This window comes from Labrus mixtus, chromosome 2, assembly GCF_963584025.1.
Source record: "Labrus mixtus chromosome 2, fLabMix1.1, whole genome shotgun sequence".
NCBI classification, from domain to species: domain Eukaryota; kingdom Metazoa; phylum Chordata; class Actinopteri; order Labriformes; family Labridae; genus Labrus; species Labrus mixtus.
In genome coordinates, this window is record NC_083613.1 from 17,127,697 (window position 1) to 17,146,223 (window position 18,527).

Here is an 18,527-nt window from a genome sequence, read left to right on the forward strand (position 1 = left end):
TCGTCCCCATGGTGACTGTGTTATGAGTGATTATGCTTACACTGCCTCCACCTCAGGCCAAATGGGCGGTGGAGTAAAGGACTGTGTGTGTGTGTGTGTGTGTGTGTGTGTGTGTGTGTGTGTGTGAGGGTGGGGCCTGTTTCTCCAAAGACCTTCAGTATTTCTAAACACTGGTTGGTAGGACGGGGAAATGACCCAGTTGCCAAGATATGACATGTGTGGTTAGTAAGCATGGAAACTGTTGCCATGAAAAGCATTGCATAATGGTTAATATGATCTCTTTTATTATAAACTTCTGCTGCTGTTACAACCATAATGTTTGGTACTTTATTAAATGTCCTTTAAAGAAGACGAAGAGACAAAGACAAGAAACAAAGTGTATTTAATCTTTTGCTTCTTGAATCAATTAGTTTTCTAGATTTGAAGTAAAGCATTTTTTGAAAGCTCCTGAAATTGAACTGCAGACTCATACATGACTCATCAATCGATCTGTCAATTAATCAATGAATCAATAAACCAATCAAACCAAATCATACACTTGACACAGGAGCAGGTAAAAGACCGTACTCTTTGTGATATGAAATTAAAGTTGAATATAAAATAAAGTTAAAGCTCCTGTGAGGAACTTTTGATTTGTGTTGATTTGTGCGCCCCCTGTGGACATAAGAGTAAGGCTCTTTGTCCACCTAGCGTTTTTTCCAGGCAGAAATGCACTGGCTGTGCGCTGAGGAGTACATGCATGAAGCGCTTGTGCTCTGAAAAGAAGAGCGCTGCACGTCCGTCCTGTCTCTATGACAACAGTCTGTTGACAATGGCCGCTGTATGACAGACACGGCCTTGTTACATGCATGTTTTTTTTAGTTTAGATCATTTATTTCCCGATCAGGCACGGCGCAAAGGGGATGTGGCAAGACATGACCCAAAGGCGGCAAAACTATACAGGGAACATCATACATTTTGAAAAGGGCGCCGGTGACGTCAACAGCGCCTTTCTGAAAAGTTGAAAGATTTTCAACTTCAGCATTCGGAGTGGCCACACAAAATGGGCGGGCCTCTTTTTTGTGCTTTCTGCTGATAACGCTCTCTCCTCAGAATAAAAAACGCTAGGTGGACACGGGGCCTAAGGCTTAGCACTTTGCTGATCCCGCCCTGTATTTGCAAAGTAGTGTTTTCTGATTGTATGACATCGTGCTTTCTTTAGCAGTCAGTCATATCACACACTCTCTTTGTGTAAGTCTTTGTCTTGGAGATGCAAACAAAAGGCTGTATTGGCAGTCGCCTTATCTAACACCTACCCGATGGCAACAGTTACAAGCATTCAAATAACGTCTTAGGAATGATCAATCTTGTTGCTGTTGGTCTCGTTAGCTTTCTTAATTCACATAGAGGTCTCAGTATCAGCTTTGTGCTGTTTCATAACCAGCTACAAACTCCTCAATGCAGCTTTAAGTTCCTAAAGACAAGCTGTTTTGCAGATTAAAGCTTCTCTAATTAATATCTTACTGTTAATAATGAATCACGTGTGATGTGAAAAAAGTATCGCATACTGATGAATCCAAAAGGCGCTATCGCACCTGTGAATATATTTATCATCTTTCAGCTCATGGCTTTGGTTCTAAGCGCCACAGAAAGAAAAAAAGAAGTTGTTTCCAGCTTCATCGAGCAGCTGTTTTAATGGAAAAGCTTTTATGAGTCATCATATTTAATCATGCAACGTCACTGCTTTTGACTTCAAACAGTTTAATGCATCAAGGCTTTTTTTTTAATATGTCTCAAATTTCAAAGTACGGCCAAATTGGAAAAAAAAATAATATAATTTAACACCAGTTTTTATTGGCTTTCAGGTTTAATAATAAAAAAATAATTTAAACCATTAAAAGGTTTTTATATGATATCAAACAACTCCTCAGAAGTAGGTTATTCAGAAGAATTGACAGTTCCTTCTGTTGAAAATGTAGGCTGCTGGATAAAGTGGATGAGCTGGTTCCATCGCTGTTCAGATGCGTGACGCACATCTTGATCTTTGTTGTTGTTTTCAGAAGCATCCTGACATCATTTACAATCAATTATATGTAATGCTTGGAATTTTCTTTTCTTACTTCCTTGTAACTTTGGCATCAACATAACACAACAAAAGAACTGCTGCGTTAAAAACCTCCAAGATTAAAACAAACAAAAAAAGATCATCATCAACTGAATGCACATAGCAGCAGCTGCAGCAAGTTTGTGATTCCAAAGCTGAAAATAGGTCACCCTTACAAGGAGCACTTGAAAGCATTATGAGGGAATGGGTCAGGGAGGGTGTCTATTTTTGGACTTCTCTGAGTGTTTCCTTCAGCTTGTTGACTCTCAGCCAGCTTCTTTTGTTATTCTAGAGCGCTACTGTTCATTTCTGACTTTGTTTTGTTCCAACAGAGATTTTCCTGCTTCATCACCGAGTTTTTTAAAATGAGTCACACTTTCCACTCGTGCAGATCTGCAGTCAGCTGAGCTGGACAGCAAATAAGCTGTACAGATCAATGTTAGTGATGCAACTAATGGAAATGAATAACCCACTATTCTGATTTAGAGAATAACACCTCATTTGTTTTTAGGTTAAACATGTTTCTACAGATCTGGTGAGCCAGTGGCCTAGTGGTTAGTTTGCATGCTCCGTGTAAGGAGGCTGTTGTCCTCGAAGCAGGTGGCACGGGTTCTGTCCCTCCTTTCCTGCATCATGTCATTACTAACTCTCTCTCTCTCTCTCTCTCTCTCTCTCTCTCCCTGATTTCCAACTCTATCCACTTTCCTATTAGAGGCAGAAAAAGCCCAAAAATACCTAATAAAAATAAATGTTGCTAGAGTTTGTTTTATTTCGGGAGATTTTTCTTATCTGAACGGTCATATGATTGACAGATTTAAATGCTTTGATGGAGTATTTGAAATATTAGTAGCTTTATCAATTAAACTGACCATTGGGTTATCATATACTATAGGTTTACTTTTATGCCTTAGGTTATAATAAAGGTTGATACTAAGGTTGATACTAAACTCTTTATGTCTTTCCTAAATTTAATGAAGGGCATCAGTTGGTGATCCTGCAAAAATGTTCTAGCATCTGTATCAACATTTGAATGCTGTTAATATTCTGTATCTTCAAAGTATGCCTGGACTAAAACATCCAAAAGAATAAGAATACGAAAATGAATATATTTAGAATGTATAAATAATTCATGCAAGACTTGAAAATGGGAGTTTAATCCTTAGTTTATGTTTCAGAGAGCATGGAGAGTTATACACTTTTCATTTGTGGAGGAAAACAACACTTTCTATCACTGAATTTCACAATAATTAGAATATATTTTATTACAACTGAAAGTAGCAATTGCATTAATCAACTAAAGGCTGTATTATATAATGGCTAGAATCATCATGCACTGATGTCACTGGTGTGTCATTAAGAAAATTCCCCATAGTAAGTGCCTACGTTATGATGGTGACTGTTCTGTTTTATTTGTTTATTGTTTGGGGAATCACACATGGCAATTCAAAGAGTTCCTGCATCACAAGTAACCTGGATTTAATGCGATGGGAGACCAGGCAATTCTGTAAAGAGCTCCTTTGAAAATAGGTAAAGAAGGTACAGCTTCATGGTTTCAAGACCAACTTTATCCAACATTTTCATTGACTTGACCCTTAATCCATCTCGATAAAAACAGGTTAAATTTGATCAAAATGACGCTGAATGTCGTTCCCTAAACCTGGATAGTATGACTTTTCGTGACTCATTCTGTGCATAGACAATATTTAAACATATTTTAGTTTGGAACAGGTGCTTTAAACATTTGTATACAGAAGCAGTCAAAACTAATGAATGTGACCTTATTGAATTTGTTTATATCCTGTGTCTGGAGTCGGTGCATAAAGTGAATGCACGCGACCACTACGATTTCTGTGCACGTAATTAAACGGCTGCATTATGGTTTCCGTTTGTCTGTAAATTGTTTTCCACTCTTTTGTTGATAGTGTGATTCAGTTGAACTACACATAACAATGATATAAAGGCAATTAAAAAAAAATCCTAGTATCATATTGCAGCCTTTGCTGCTTCCACTACGTCGGCGTCCTTTTTTTTTTTTTACGTCTTTTTACCTCCCGCCCCCCCCCCCCCCCCCCCCATCTGACCGGGTTTGTCTACCGCTGTGAGGCACATACGTGAACAGGCAGGTCAGGAGAATATCCGGAGCAGTCCTCCTGAAATGATCTAGAGATTTTCCAGAGTGCAAACAGCTTAAGACATGTATGGGATAAGATCAGCAAAAAGATAAGAGGCACCACTTTGTCCACAGGGCGCGTCAAAATGCCACCAACCAATAGTTGCTCACAGGAGCTTTAAATGTGTCATCTTCTTATTTGAGATCAATGAGAAAGAAAAAAATGTACTAAAGAAGAAGTACCAAAACTTTTATTTTTTTCAAAAGATGAATAACTTTTTTTTGTAGTTTAGTAATGCACTGTACCAGGCTTTAATCGTCATGCTCCGACTTTAATAATTTCACAAAAAAATACAAGATCAAACAAACTATATCACTGACAAGGGACAGAAGCAAAATTGGTCAAGAGAAAATAGTTATGAGTAAACTTTAAATTCATGTTAAGAGAAATTGTTGATCACACATCTGTCCTGAAAAGGACTGTTAACTTGACCACAGCTATTTTTCAAATAATAAAAACTGTGCAAGCAGTATACCGACCAGAGAGAGAGGATAAAAGCTCTTTTAGTAGAACATTTCTGAGTCTTAGTCTGTGTTTAAGAGTGACATTTATAACGGTGGCTGTGAATTTTCACAGGACAGGGAGAGAGGAAGAGGAGGGCAGGGGGAGCAGAGGAAACAGGATGAGGACAGGAAGGAAGGAGCTGAACAGGACAGGGTGGGATCGTGAGTGAAACCCCCACAGGAACAGAGGCAGATGGGAGGGACAGGAAGCCTAGCTGTAAAAAGAGAACATGCACGTAATACTGAGGTTTTTGCTGAGCCAGCAACACTCTGAATTGATCGACACCTATGTGTATCCTTTACTACTCATCCATTTTTAATCACAGATCCTGGTTGTGCAGAGGATTTTCATTGAATACACTGATAGATGGCTAAAATTGAATTGTGGAGGAGTTCCATGGTCTATTTAGAGAAAGGTTGAAAAAATGTAAATTATTTTTGGAATACGCAAAACTGTCATGAGTTGGATTTCAGGTTTACAGTATTGCCTTTATATTTTCGTAGTGCGTGTCATAAAAAAGTCAGCGCATGTGTGTTTAAGATTTTATTCTTCCTAAAATATAAATTATGTGTTTAGGTTTGAATGCCTAGTTCTAATGTTGCTTATATCTCAAAGCTCTTTGTAAACCCATGTTTTTAAAGGTGCTTTATAAATGACTAACAACAGACCAATGTAGTCTAACTTAGAGCAAAAAAAGACCTGCTGTAATTTAGCTCATCTGTAAAATATGGACAATTTCATCATTTTGATTTTGAAATACAGTTTATAGTAATACTTTTTAGAATCTTTACTAAAAAGGAATACACAAAACCTGTTGTGTTTATTTTTTTCCCTCAAACAAAAAGGCTTACATCTGGCTGAAATTTGGTTGAAATGTGAAGTTCTGCGGTTTCTGACCGCAAATGACCAAGGGGCTGAATTAAATATGTCCTGATAGGCAGTTATGGTTCCTTTTTTTTAAGTAGGGAACATCAACACTATTTTACACGGTATAATTTGTGGGTTAGTCTCCTGATCAGCATAGGCTATTGTAAACAACACATAGCCCATTATTATCATAAAGAACTTTACAATAACAGTGAGGTAATAGAATATTTAGTTTGTAAGGAAAACCCATTGTCAACAATTAGAGGCAAATTAAAAAAATAACATGAAATAGAAAATATATTATTGTACATAAGAGCCTATATGCAAAAGTAATAGGCAAATATGTAAAAAAAAAGAAAAAGAAAAAGAAAAGATGAACAAATAAAGAACTGAAAAAGAAGTAGCCCTAGCCTTTTGGGACACAACTTTATAAACTGATGGCCTGGTGTCCATAATAAAGTTTACCATACCATGGTGTACCATAGTACACACCATATAGTACATACCATGGTGTACCATAGTACATAGTGTACCATAGTAGCCTACATACCATGGTATATAGTATATACCGGTAGTACATACCATGGTATGTAGTATATGCCATGGTACGTACCATGGTATCATAGTAATATGGGATAATATGTACCATTTTACGGTACATGGTATTATGGTATGTACCGTGGTACATACCATAGCACCTCCCATATTACTATGATACCATGGTACGTACCATGGCATATAGCCTAGTACATACCATGGTATGTACTAGGCTATGTACTATATACCTTGGTACATACCATAGTACCATGTAGACCTACCGTAAAATGGTACGTAGGCTACCATGGTACCATACCATAGTACCTTACAAAATATTATGGTATACCATGGTACATACCATAGTACTAGAAAAAAGGGTTGTGTCAATGTTTGGACAACGTGTTCACAAAGAGTTAAAATGAGTCAATTGCTTTTGTCTACAACACTATCCAGCTTAATAACAAACCCAGGCAGTGCTTGCATAGACGTCACCATGGCAACTAATCTAACACAGATGTGGACAGTACTAGTAGCCTATTCTGTTTCAATAAGCCCACTTCTCCAGATGTCAAGACAGTTTCCTCTAGCCATTGTTGCTGAAAGTCTTGCACTAACCATCTACAGCCCACAATTGAAACATAACGAATTTTAGCTTTGCAGGCCTTTCTATGTACATGGCCTTTTTTTTATACACTATCTTAATGGGTTGCATTGGACAGGATGTCATCAGACATCAGATATAGTTAGTGTTAAAACAGTGTGGCCCTTATAAATGACAAGTTGATAATGTGCGTTAGAAAAGCTCAATATGTGTTTTCAACGAAGTGGGAGAAACCGCAGAGTGTCATTGAACACCCTTTGATTATTCCTTCTAAGGGCGCATGCGCTGTGCCTAAAGCGGAAGTAACCATCATGTCGTTAGAAGACCCATTTTTCGTTGTGAAGGGGTAAGAAATTTACGAATATAAGACCTAAAACTTACCCTTTCCTTTAGATAATTTCGGAGGTTAAGTGTTTGAAACCCAATTCGATATATAGTTGTTTCGTTTCCATTAAATAAAAAGTTATATTGCCAAAGTTAGCTCTACGGCTAGCTGCAGCTAACTAGCATCAGCGCTTCCAGCTGCGCCGGGGTAGCCAGGTTGTTGATGTTTGTTTAGGCTTACAAAAGAAAGTCCCTCACTGAGTAATCACTCAGATTTGATTTAGTTCCCTCGGTAGAAACACCTGCTCGGCTTTGGGACTGTCATGTTAGGTAGTTTTGTAGACGCTGGGAAGTTAGAGAAGGATGTGAAATGTAACTTGTGTGTTTGTTTTGGTTATACGGGGAGGGTCGCAGCAGAGTATAGCATGACTAGGTTACACTTTATGTGTTGCTAATGATTTGTGTGCTTCTATGTGTAAATAAAAGGGAGGTGCAGAAGGCCTTGTCTCGTGCTCGGGTCCTTTTTGATAGATGGGAGGAACTGTTGCAGGATGGGACACAGGTGAGAACACCACATGTCATTGCCCCCTACCCCCTGAAATAATGCACCACTGATGGTAGGTGATTATTTAGTCCAAACACACTGTCCTGACTGACTTAACTCTCTAATACAGAACGTTTATTATGATCATAATGAGCAGAGGATCTTAAGTCAACATATACAGTATGGTGGGAAAGGAAGTTCAACACATGTGATTTATCATTAGAAGAAAGCAAAGCAAATGTTTTAAATGGTGTTCAATAAGGAGACACACTCACCAGTTTGACAACATCAATCAATCAAACTTTATTTATATAGCACCTTTCAGACAAATGAAATTGCAGTTCAAAGTGCTTAACAAGAGTGCAGAAAAGTTATTGACGAAAAGTAGTTTATAAACTCATTGAGAGACCAATGCACACCAATAAGAATTAAAAATAAAATATATGTATAAAAATAAAATACAATAAAATACGACACATAAAAGCAACAAGATATTAAAATAAATACATAAGAGGAAGATATTTAAAATTGTAGTAGGATAAAAAGACAATACAGTAATGTTAAGATTTGAATTGATATAAAACACTATATAAAAGCCAGACTGAATAAATGAGTTTTATGTGTCACACACTGCTGAAGTTACATGTGCGGAGCAAAACCAGTGTCTTGGGGACATAATAAACTGGCGAACATCATGAATTCTGATAATAAAATGACTAGTTTGAGTATTTGTTAAGGAAACATTAAACCTTCCATGATTCCAACTTCTTGCGTATTCATATTTTCTGTGTTTGTGACATTTTCACCGTTTCCTGACGTTTGTCAAACCACGCAGCTATTGCATCATCAACAGATTAACAGATTATAAATTCATGTTCTAAACAAAAATTGAAGTTCTGCTCATACAATATTGACATTATACTTTTTGATAAGATACTATTATATGGTAGATTATATGACTCACCTGTTAGCTATTTAAAACACACCAGTCCTGTAGTACAGTGTTACATGCATTCCCAACAAATCCCCTTTCATGTTTTTGTTTTTGCAACACTGTCTTTAAATCTATATATAGTACAAACGTAGTCTTTTTTCTGTCATTGTTGAGTTGAGTCCTGATGACTCACACGTCCCATTACATACCACCATAGCTCCTTCATGTGAAGCAGTTCTGTACACATCAGCAGCTCATTACAATAATCTTAGTAAAGTATATTTAGTAACAGTGTTTTTTGGTTTCTGTGGTCTCAGGTGAGTCGTGATGAACTGGATTGGAGCACCAATGAACTGAGGAACTGTCTGAGGGCCATAGATTGGGACCTGGAGGACCTCAGTGAAACCATCAGTATCCTTTTAACAGAAAAAAAAACCTCTTTCCACTATGGTCATCATGAGAGAGTCCAATAATGTTGACAATCCTGATAATATGAAACAGTTCAGCAGGACTGAAAATATATTTTTTTCAGTTAAATTGAGATTGAAATAGAATATTATTTTTTCTTGCTCCCCTTGACACCCAGTTCTAACTGGATGTGGGTAAAATTGAATAAGAAGACAACAATAAAATACTTTTTAAATAACCATAAGTCAGCTAACATTGTTGAGGTACACATGTTTGTTTCCAGAGTCAACATTAAATTGGTCCTGATGAACTTTCTAACCTGTTAGTCTACTAAAATGTGTGTAAACGATCTCAAATGAAGGCCTTCAAAGTGTTTTGGAAAAGAGGAGGGGGACGAGTTGGTGTCTTTAACCCTGCTCAGATATCGTGGAGTCGAACCCGGGGAAGTTTAAACTGGGAGAAGATGAACTTAAGGAGAGGAGAGACTTTGTGGAGAGAACCAGGTCAGCCGTCCAGGTAAAGCAGAACTACTCTAATGTTTCCTCCTGCGTGGTGTTGTTGTTTCCTGTCATATCACAAATCTTCTTCTGGTCTTTTCATGTGAAAATACTTTGATCACGACTAGTAGAGATACAAGAAATGATTACACTGAAAAATGTTGTATCTTTGCAATTTAAAAAAAACGATACATTTCCAAACACATGAAAAATAAAACCTAATTCAAATGCTCATAATAATTATAGAATCTTATCTCTTAATAAGACCAAATCATACATTTTCTATTTTATTTCTTTATATTTGCACTCAATTATATTTACTAATTTAATCTTACATTTATTTATTTTATTATTTCTCGTGTGTTTTCTTATTCTTTTCATTATTTATCACTTTTAAACACACTCCTATGACTCTGCACAGTACATGTGTTCAAACTGAATTAAAAAAAAAAAAAAGAATACAAACGTCAGCTAATCCGTGGCGTCTAATCATCAGATTTCTAAACATAAGAGCGTTAGTTTTTCACAGGAGCATTTCTACCTTTTATTGTGAAGGAGTTTCTTGTGGTGGCAAGCGGCCACGTTGGAAGAGAGACACAAACATTACCAGGAAGGGCTCTGTTTTGTTTTGGCAACTCGAGTGTTTCTAATAAAGACAAAGTCAAACACTAGTCGAAGCAGCAATTGAAGCTCAGAGGATTTGATTTCTCTGTTTTCACTGTTTGTGTTGTGAGGAGACTTGTTATTGATTATTCATCAGTACCTATCCGTCTGTTTACCTGCCGTCAAGCTGAACTGAAGAAACGGCCACGTTGAAGGCACGGCGGTAAAAATGAGTCAGTTTATAACACACCAGTCAAAGGTAAAATCCTTAAAATAGACCTGAGGAAGATTGATTCATTTGAGCCAAAAGAAGAGCTTCACTGAGACGGAACAAACGACTTTCTGACGTTTCAAAGTCACCCGCCAGCTTTTTTGGAGCAGAAGAAGAGTTTACTTAACAAAGCTGCTCTGAGCCGGGCTGGCACAGAGATCTTCACTGAGATTGAAAAATATCATTTATCTATTTATTTAGCTGAAAAGGGACAGTATACATTAATCAACATTCAGACGGATATAAATGTACCTGAGTTAACCGGAAGGCTAATTTTAATCAACAGTCCCTTTGCCAGATGTTCTTTGGCATCATAGAATGAAATATAAACAATTTACCTGTGTTCATTTGTCATGTCAAGTGAGAATTCTAATTGTGTGTGTCTGTGTGTACAGGAGATGAAGGATCAGTTGTCCAGCCCCTCTGCTGTGGCTCAGGCAGAGAAGAAGAACAGACAGGTCGGTGGAGGTTTAAACAATATCACACATGAAATGATTACAAAGATGAGGTACAAAATACACACACTTTCATTATATAACATCTTGTGTTTTAAAGAGCCCATATTATGCCCTTTTTGGGGTTCGTATATTTAATCTATGTACCTACTTTTGTACGTTCACAATAGCTAAAGTCTGAAAAAAAGTGTCTGTTTTCATGTACTGCTCCTCCTTGCTCCCTCTCCGCTCTGAGTGCGTCAGCTGCACTCTGCTGAGACCCCACTGTTAGACGCCACGTGGGCCAAGTCTGCTCTGATTGGTCTGCCGAGTACGCTTCTCGGAAATTTCAACATGAGCTGCTGGGCTTGCCACAACGGGCCAATGGGCTTAGATCAGTGCTCTCACACTGACAATGACGCCGGACTGACATTTTTTTTTCGAGGGGGGGCTAGAACCGAGCGTTACCTGAAGCTAATGCTACAGCTAACAGAAGGACGTAGGAGAAGCCGTGTTTCCGTGGACTTTGAATTTTTGCACATAGATGTGCCTAAACATGCACAGGACACTTGGAAAACACACTAAAGGGCATATAAAACCAGAAAAAGCATAATATGGGACCTTTAAATAATTTGGTTTGCTTCCACTGTTCAATATTTTTGGAGAGGCTTTGAAAGTGTTTCATAAAAAAAGATGAACTAGTTTTCATTTGAGACTTCTTCAGAGTGTGACAATATGAAATCAGCTCGTAGTTTGTAACAGCTCCACTGATTCAGTCACTGCTCATTTAAACTTCTGTTTCACACTCCTAGCTGCTGTGTTGGCAGCTCGCTCTGACACATTTCTGTCTGATTCACCAAACTATTGATTTCGTCATACTGTGATTTGGAGAGTGTGGTCAGAAGCAGCTGTAAAAGAAACCGTCACACCCACATTGTTCCACTACTTGGTCTACTTTTGTAACATCAAATGTAAACACACACTTTTATTTTCCTCGTGCTAACCTAATGCTCTGTGTGTGTGTGTGTGTGTGTGTGTGTGTGTGTGTGTGTGTGTGTGTGTGTGTGTGTGTGTGTGTGTGTGTGTGTGTGTGTGTGTGTGTGTGTGTGTGTGTGTGTGTGTGTGTGTGTGTGTGTGTGTGTGTGTGTGTGTGTGTGTGTGTGTGTGTGTGTGTGTGTGTGTGTCCAGGCTCTGCTGACCTCAACAGGTCAGGACAGGTCATCGGGACTGGACGCTCATATGGTGTCTGCAAACTCCAGATACATCGAGGAGCAACAAGAGCAACAGCAGGTAAGGGGGGGGGGGGGGGGACTTAAAGCGAGGGGAATTGTGCAGAAGACATAAATATAAAAATAAATGTTATATAAATATCCAAAAGAAGGACAGAGGGACGGATACATATGTTCTCATTTAAATGCAATACCTTGCCGATTAAATCACGAATAGAAGCTTCATCTGCAAAATGAGCAGTAAGGGCTTCAACGTGATTCTTGTGATCAAATGTGCTTCTTCTTTTTGTTGCTGCCGACAGCCTTAAAGTATGAGACTGGTAAAATGATAATGATAATAATAATAAAAATCCCTGTAAAGAGAGACACAAGAAGAAGGAGAAATAAAGAAGGCTTTATTAATCATTTCAGATTAGGTTGTGTGACGTATTATTCAAGAGAGTACTCTCACTATCAGCCGGATGCTCTTTTTAAGGCTTATTCTATTAAGTAATGTCAAAGATTTAGAAACAGATTCAACCTAAAGGTTCACATTGAAGGAATAGAATTGGAGCACAGTGAGAGTTTAGGCTCCCTGCTGTGCTGCAGTGCTTTAATAAAAACAAGTTCTCCATCAACAAGCAGAGAGTCACGCTGTGAACAAAGTGACAGGAGGTTAAACGTAGGTGGAGAGTTGATTTTTGTTCGATGTCAAAGCAAGAACAAGCCGTCCTTGTTTCCTGTGGTTTGAAATGATGAAACCTTGTCTTCACACTTCCTGTGTGAGCTGGCTTTTAGTTCTAATCAAATGGAAACATTTTTCTCGTCTTTGATAGAGAGATGAAAGTGAATATTTCTGGCCCAGGGGGGTTTCAACTCCTCTGTCAAATGAAAATGTGTGTCAGTCTTTTTTTCAAGCAGATAACAAAGTGCCTCGTAATACAATCAGTCTCAGTATTACCAATGTCAAATGTGACCCGTGTTAACACAACGCCTGGACAAATCAGTACACGAGATTTACACTTGAGGACGGTGTTGTGATTTTATTCCAGAACATTTTTTTTATTGAATTCATTAAATATGTCCTCTTCACTTCCTGTCCTTTCCGTTAAAAAAACAAACAGTGTTTGTTCACAGTCCTCGATCTGTAAGTGTGAAGTAACAGTGTGGATCAGACCAAACCACACGGCACAATCTCAGCCAATCACCTCTTCATCACTGCCTACAACCACTAACTCCCCCCCCACACACACACACATTACTTCTTCATTGTACTGTCCTCGTCGTTTTTTGATTTGTTTTATGTTTTTGTCAAAGCAACTTTGAGTTTTTAGAAAAGCGCTACATAAACCCAATGTATTATTATTATTAAGAACTCATAAGCAGCTGAGACATGACATCATTGTGATAAACATGTATCCTGAATTTCAGAACTCTATACTCGACCTGGTCTTGAGCAGACTTGAGCATTGACTGCATTCAGACCTGGAAGACGGAGAGGGGGACTCTAACTTATTATTGTTTATTATTAATGGTAAAGACAGTTTTATTGTATTTGTTGGTATGAGGTCCTAATAGTACATTCAGTTTTGAGCAAAGAGCTGTCAGGCGTGTCCATGTGCCGTGTTGTTCAGTAACAGCTCCTGTCATGATGCCTGAAGAGGCGCCACAAGGTGTGTGTTTTACTTTTCAAAGAGTTAAAGGAAATGCAAGCACGAGCATTGCAACATATCATCGACATGAGAATGAACCTTTGAGGAGAATACGGGGACAAATTCAAATTCTAACAGACAGATCTGTCCAGCATGCACCCAGAAACATTAAGTGAGATGGGACTGGACTCAAGACACAGAAGATTTGGTGACCTGACTACAACTCTGTTACCAGATACATCACCCAGCCAGCCCCAGTTCAAATAAATCTCAACAAACTGTGTGTGTGTGTGTGTATTTCAGCTGATCATGGAGGAGCAGGATGAGCAGCTGGAGTTGGTGTCAGGCAGCATCAGAGTCCTCAAAGACATGTCAGGACGCATAGGGGACGAGCTGGACGAGCAGGCTGTGTGAGTGAACAGACACGCAACATACTGCACACGCATACACCGTGCCACACAAACAGTTCATTTAACATTTTAATGTAAACAGATAATGACAACTGTCCTCTGTTGTTGGTTAGCCTGTTCATTGTTTATCAGCTTTATCTGTCATTTCTGACAGTAAACTGAATATCTTTGGAGTTTGGAGCTAATAAAATAAATATGCCTACATTTAGGCTTCAGGCAGTTATGATTCATTTGAAGGGGGTTAGGGTGGCAATTATTGATTATAAAAACTGTTGATTATGTTTGTAGCAATCCTAGACCCATGTGCATGACTTCATGTTTACCTTTCATTGCCACTCTGAGGTCACCGGAGGTCATCTGAAGGTTATAACCAAAGTCAGTCAGAGTATTAGTCTTTTTACAGCTGACAGATAAGATATTTAATGGCACACACAGTAAGAGACGCCATTGTCCTCTTAAATTATTAATAATAATAGAAAGAGAGAAAAAAGTATAAATATCTATTTATTATAATTTCCTGATAGCTTGTTATGTGGACAGAAGGCTGAGTGTTTGATCAGGTACATGTGTTCAGGAAGTAGGATAAAGAAATATTACTTTGGAATCAGGAAACACTGACTCACCTTAAAGTCACCAACGAGGCACCATAACCCTTGAACTCTCCTCTAGCACCACCTTCAGGACAAACATTGTCACCCTCAGACAGACATGCATCAATAGAAAACATGCCTGTTCATACTTTTCATCCAAAACTCAAATATTGTGGGATGTTGTAAAACACGGTTGCCTTCGATGAAAAGAGAAGTTAGTTTAGACTTTTTGTACGACACTTCTCGGACAACGTTATGTTCTCTCCTCCCTCGATTCCCTGAAGAGTTGTAAATGTCCGCACCTTCTCGGTGTATACTAACACTTGAATCATTTGTGCATTTATTTGATGAATAAATGTTTTAAGTGTGTACATTTTGAGTTGATGTTGAGCGTCGTTAATGAGCATCCACGCCTTTTTATTCTGAGTGTTTTTTCTTGCTGTTAGACTGTTTCAGTGATGGTGTGCTCCTCTTGTTGTTGCTCAGCATGTTGGGGGATTTTGGAGACGAGATGGACCAGACATCATCCCGGATGGATTCAGTACTAAAGAAGCTGGAGAAGGTGTCACACATGACCAGCAGTAAGATAATACACACACGCTTACTTTTTAAACTCCTGAGTACTGAGCCCAAACAGTTTGGAAAAATCTCTTGAGAGTGTGGGTTCACATTTTCTACTAAACTCGCTTTAAAATCTCGAGGCTATATTTGTCGGGGGGGCTGTGAAACATTCAATTTATTTTACCTGTTCGTCTCTAAAATGATCCAACGCAAGGAAAGCACAATATTTATAGATTTGTCCAGATCAAGAAACCAATTATTTCTACATCCACTTGTAGTGGAACAATCGTTTTTTTTTTTTCTTATAACCTGTGGATTATTGTCATGATGGAGCAATGAAATGTTTGAACTATAAAATGTTAAAAATGTGCTGAAATAGTTCACCACTATCTCCCTGAATATGAAGTGATGCCTTCAAATAGCTGGGAATCTTGACAGTTAAGAAGTTAGAAGATGCTGATGTTTAGCTCGGAGAGATCAGTTATTGAAGTTGGTTTCACATTTCTGTGTCGCTGATTGTTGTCAGTGTGAAGACTAGAAAAGAAGAGTTGTTCCTTTAAGATTAGAATTCTTGTCATCCATCTACCTCGTGGAATACATCAGGTTAATACTACTGAATGTTGATTTTAAATGAATAACTCGATGTTTTCTGTCTCCCTTGTTTTGTTGCTCAGGTCGGAGACAGTGGTGCGCTATCGCTGTGCTTGTCGCCGTACTGATTGTTGTCCTCATCCTCTTCTTTGCCCTCTGATACTGGTGACCTCTGACCTCTCGACTACGTTAAGTGTCTCCTCTCTGATGAAGGACGGACAAACGGATGAAAAGAAACAGTATCAAGGGACGTGTCCTCTCCTCTCCCCCCCCCTCCAATCCCTCCCTCCCTTCATCACTCCGAGGAGGAAGAGGTGGCCTGCAGAGATATGAATCCTCCTCCCCTCTGCTTTTAATGATTGTTGTGAACGAAGCTGCTTTTAGTAGAAGGGAAACCCCATGTGGTATTTTCATACTGGTGCATTTCGTAAAAAAAAAAAAAAAAAAGAATGGTACTGAACGAGGGGTGGGCGAGAGCAGGAGTCTGCTGCCGTCAGCTTTAAAACGCAAATCTGCAAATCAAGGCGTATCCAGGATATTTCTTGACCTGTCATTACTAACATGGAAGTTTGAAACTCACATGAATCAAGCGTTTATTGACGGTTAACTTTGTTTTGTTGTTGAAACTGAACAATATTGTAAAACAATGGTTGGTGACCTTAGGAGTTGACTTGTTTTTATAATCTGTACTAACTTTTGAATGATGCTGACGTAAAACTATATTTTAAAAGTGCTTTAAAGGAGTGAAAGTATTTGTTGATATAAAGTTGTTGATATTGAAGAATCACTTTCAGTCACGCTGATCGATATTTTGCAAGAAAATGCAGTTTTTGTGTTTAAGGCCGACAGAAGCAGCAGCGTGGGAGAGAGAAGATTAAGGGAGGGACTGGGTTTTTCAGTGTTGCCTTAAATATATTTTTATAATGTGACTGTGCAGTATGTTAATGTGCCTATATGTCAAAAACGAGAGGGAATGTATCAGCAAGTACTAGAAGAGAGCAGTGATAATTACACAAACATGGCAGCAGCTGATCTCACTAATCAACAGATTGATTTATGGAAGGGTGAAATCAGCTGCTGTGGTCAAATCTAAAGAATAGAAGGCTCTAAAGGAAGATGACACCACGTGCTGATTTTTCCATACCACGCACAGATCAGCGATCTTCTTGCCAGTGGACAGCAGCGGTTCCTTTCATCCCCCCTCTGATCCATCTCTTTGACAGGTGATGTGAGGTCTGCAGCGTGCCGCCTTGGCGCCCTGCAGGCGGGAGAAGCACACGATTGGCTGCAGTTTTGTTCCTCTCACTGGAGCGATGAGAGACAACCTTGGCTCGGAGCGAATGGGTTCGCCTGTTTTATTGAGAAGCTTTTGCTAATGAGAGGACGAACAGTTGCTGGGCAGGATGCCTCTGACAGCAGCCTTCATTTAGACTCACAGCGCCCTCTGCTGGACTCTGCAGGTCATGTATTCTCTTTGTGTCATGTCAGGTAACGCTGCCCACGCTAGGGTGTGTGCAGCACTGTGTAATAGATAAAGGATGATGCTTTGAAGTTGTGTGAATTACATGTTTCCTCTACAGTCGTATGTTTAATCCTGTCTGATTTGTTTCACTTTTGTCCCCAAGTTTCATAAAAAGGTTGTTCATTTAGAAGAAAAATTAAATTTCTACTCGATCTGCACCAAAAAAGTCAGAAGTCAGGCATTGCAGGGTTGCATTCAGATGGCTTTCAGGGATGTTTTTTTTTTCTTCCATAGAGCTCTTGTGTTTAATCTTTCTCCCCCCCCTGTGGTTCGTGTGTGCTTTTAATGTTCTCTTACATATTCAGGGCCTCGTCCCTTAAACGCTTCAGTGAGGAAAATTAACTGGAAAGTGCTGCGAGCATAAATGAAGCACTCGAGTGATTTTGAACTCCAGTCATGAGTCACACCGCAAGACCTCACGCACAGCAGAGGTCTGTGGAGGTAAAGGCATCTGCAGCCACACAAAGCTTTCTCAAACTCTGCTTTAATTCTCCCATAAAGTTAAAGGCTGTCGAGTGCTTTCTGTTGGGATTGAACTTTATAGGACAATCCTGAACTGTCACGTCTGTATCAGTTGTTTCAGCTTGTGTCTTGATCTGGGTCAAAGGACCACCACAGATTTATTTATACAGCATATTCTAAATGAACACTGTGTGAAGGGCTGTGCACAGTCTAAGAAAAGCATCACACTGAGCATCTTAGTCTGTGGCAATTTGGCCTTCGATTCAAAATAAAATGAACTCTATTCTTCCAAAGAAGGGGAAACTGTAAGAAAAGTCACACTGTAATATTTGAGTGCTCACATGATTTTCTTTTTTAACACATTTATAAAATCTTAACTGAACACAGTTTTGACACATCTGAAATAATCTTTCACCTGCCGTCCTTCCTGTGAGATCACGTTCCAGTTAGGTGACTGTCTAGAACATGAAGCAGTACCTTGTTGGTATTGAAGGTGAATTTTGGGACCTTCCTCCTGACGTTACAATTACTGTATTGACTAAAGATATCAGCCCTTTGCTACTCAACCGCTGAAACATGACCCAATTATGTAACAAGTATTTGTACACTTCAAGGTACTTGGAGATATACTCTGCATGATATGAGGGGAATACACTCTTCATTTATTATTTTATAAACATAACAGTACGTCTGTCTGAGTCATCAGATGGGTTTTCCTCAACTCTGTGGTAGGGCTGGGAAATATATTGAGTT

At 38.9% G+C, this 18,527-nt stretch overlaps 2 protein-coding genes across 2 annotated transcripts in view; one reads left to right on the plus strand and one right to left on the minus strand.

The window, feature by feature from the left end:
* The window catches only part of man2b1 (mannosidase, alpha, class 2B, member 1), a 117,038-nt gene that overhangs the window by 23,994 nt on the left and 74,517 nt on the right, over window positions 1-18,527 (minus strand). The gene's annotated exons all lie outside the window — the stretch shown is intronic.
* On the plus strand, window positions 6,980-17,375 carry LOC132986968 (syntaxin-10). The gene is made up of 9 exons (XM_061053711.1): window positions 6,980-7,109; window positions 7,574-7,649; window positions 8,883-8,976; window positions 9,395-9,489; window positions 10,740-10,802; window positions 11,967-12,068; window positions 13,942-14,048; window positions 15,125-15,219; window positions 15,874-17,375. The coding sequence occupies exons 1-9, from the start codon at window positions 7,075-7,077 to the stop codon at window positions 15,948-15,950; spliced, it is 744 nt and encodes a 247-aa protein (XP_060909694.1). The 5' UTR covers window positions 6,980-7,074; the 3' UTR covers window positions 15,951-17,375.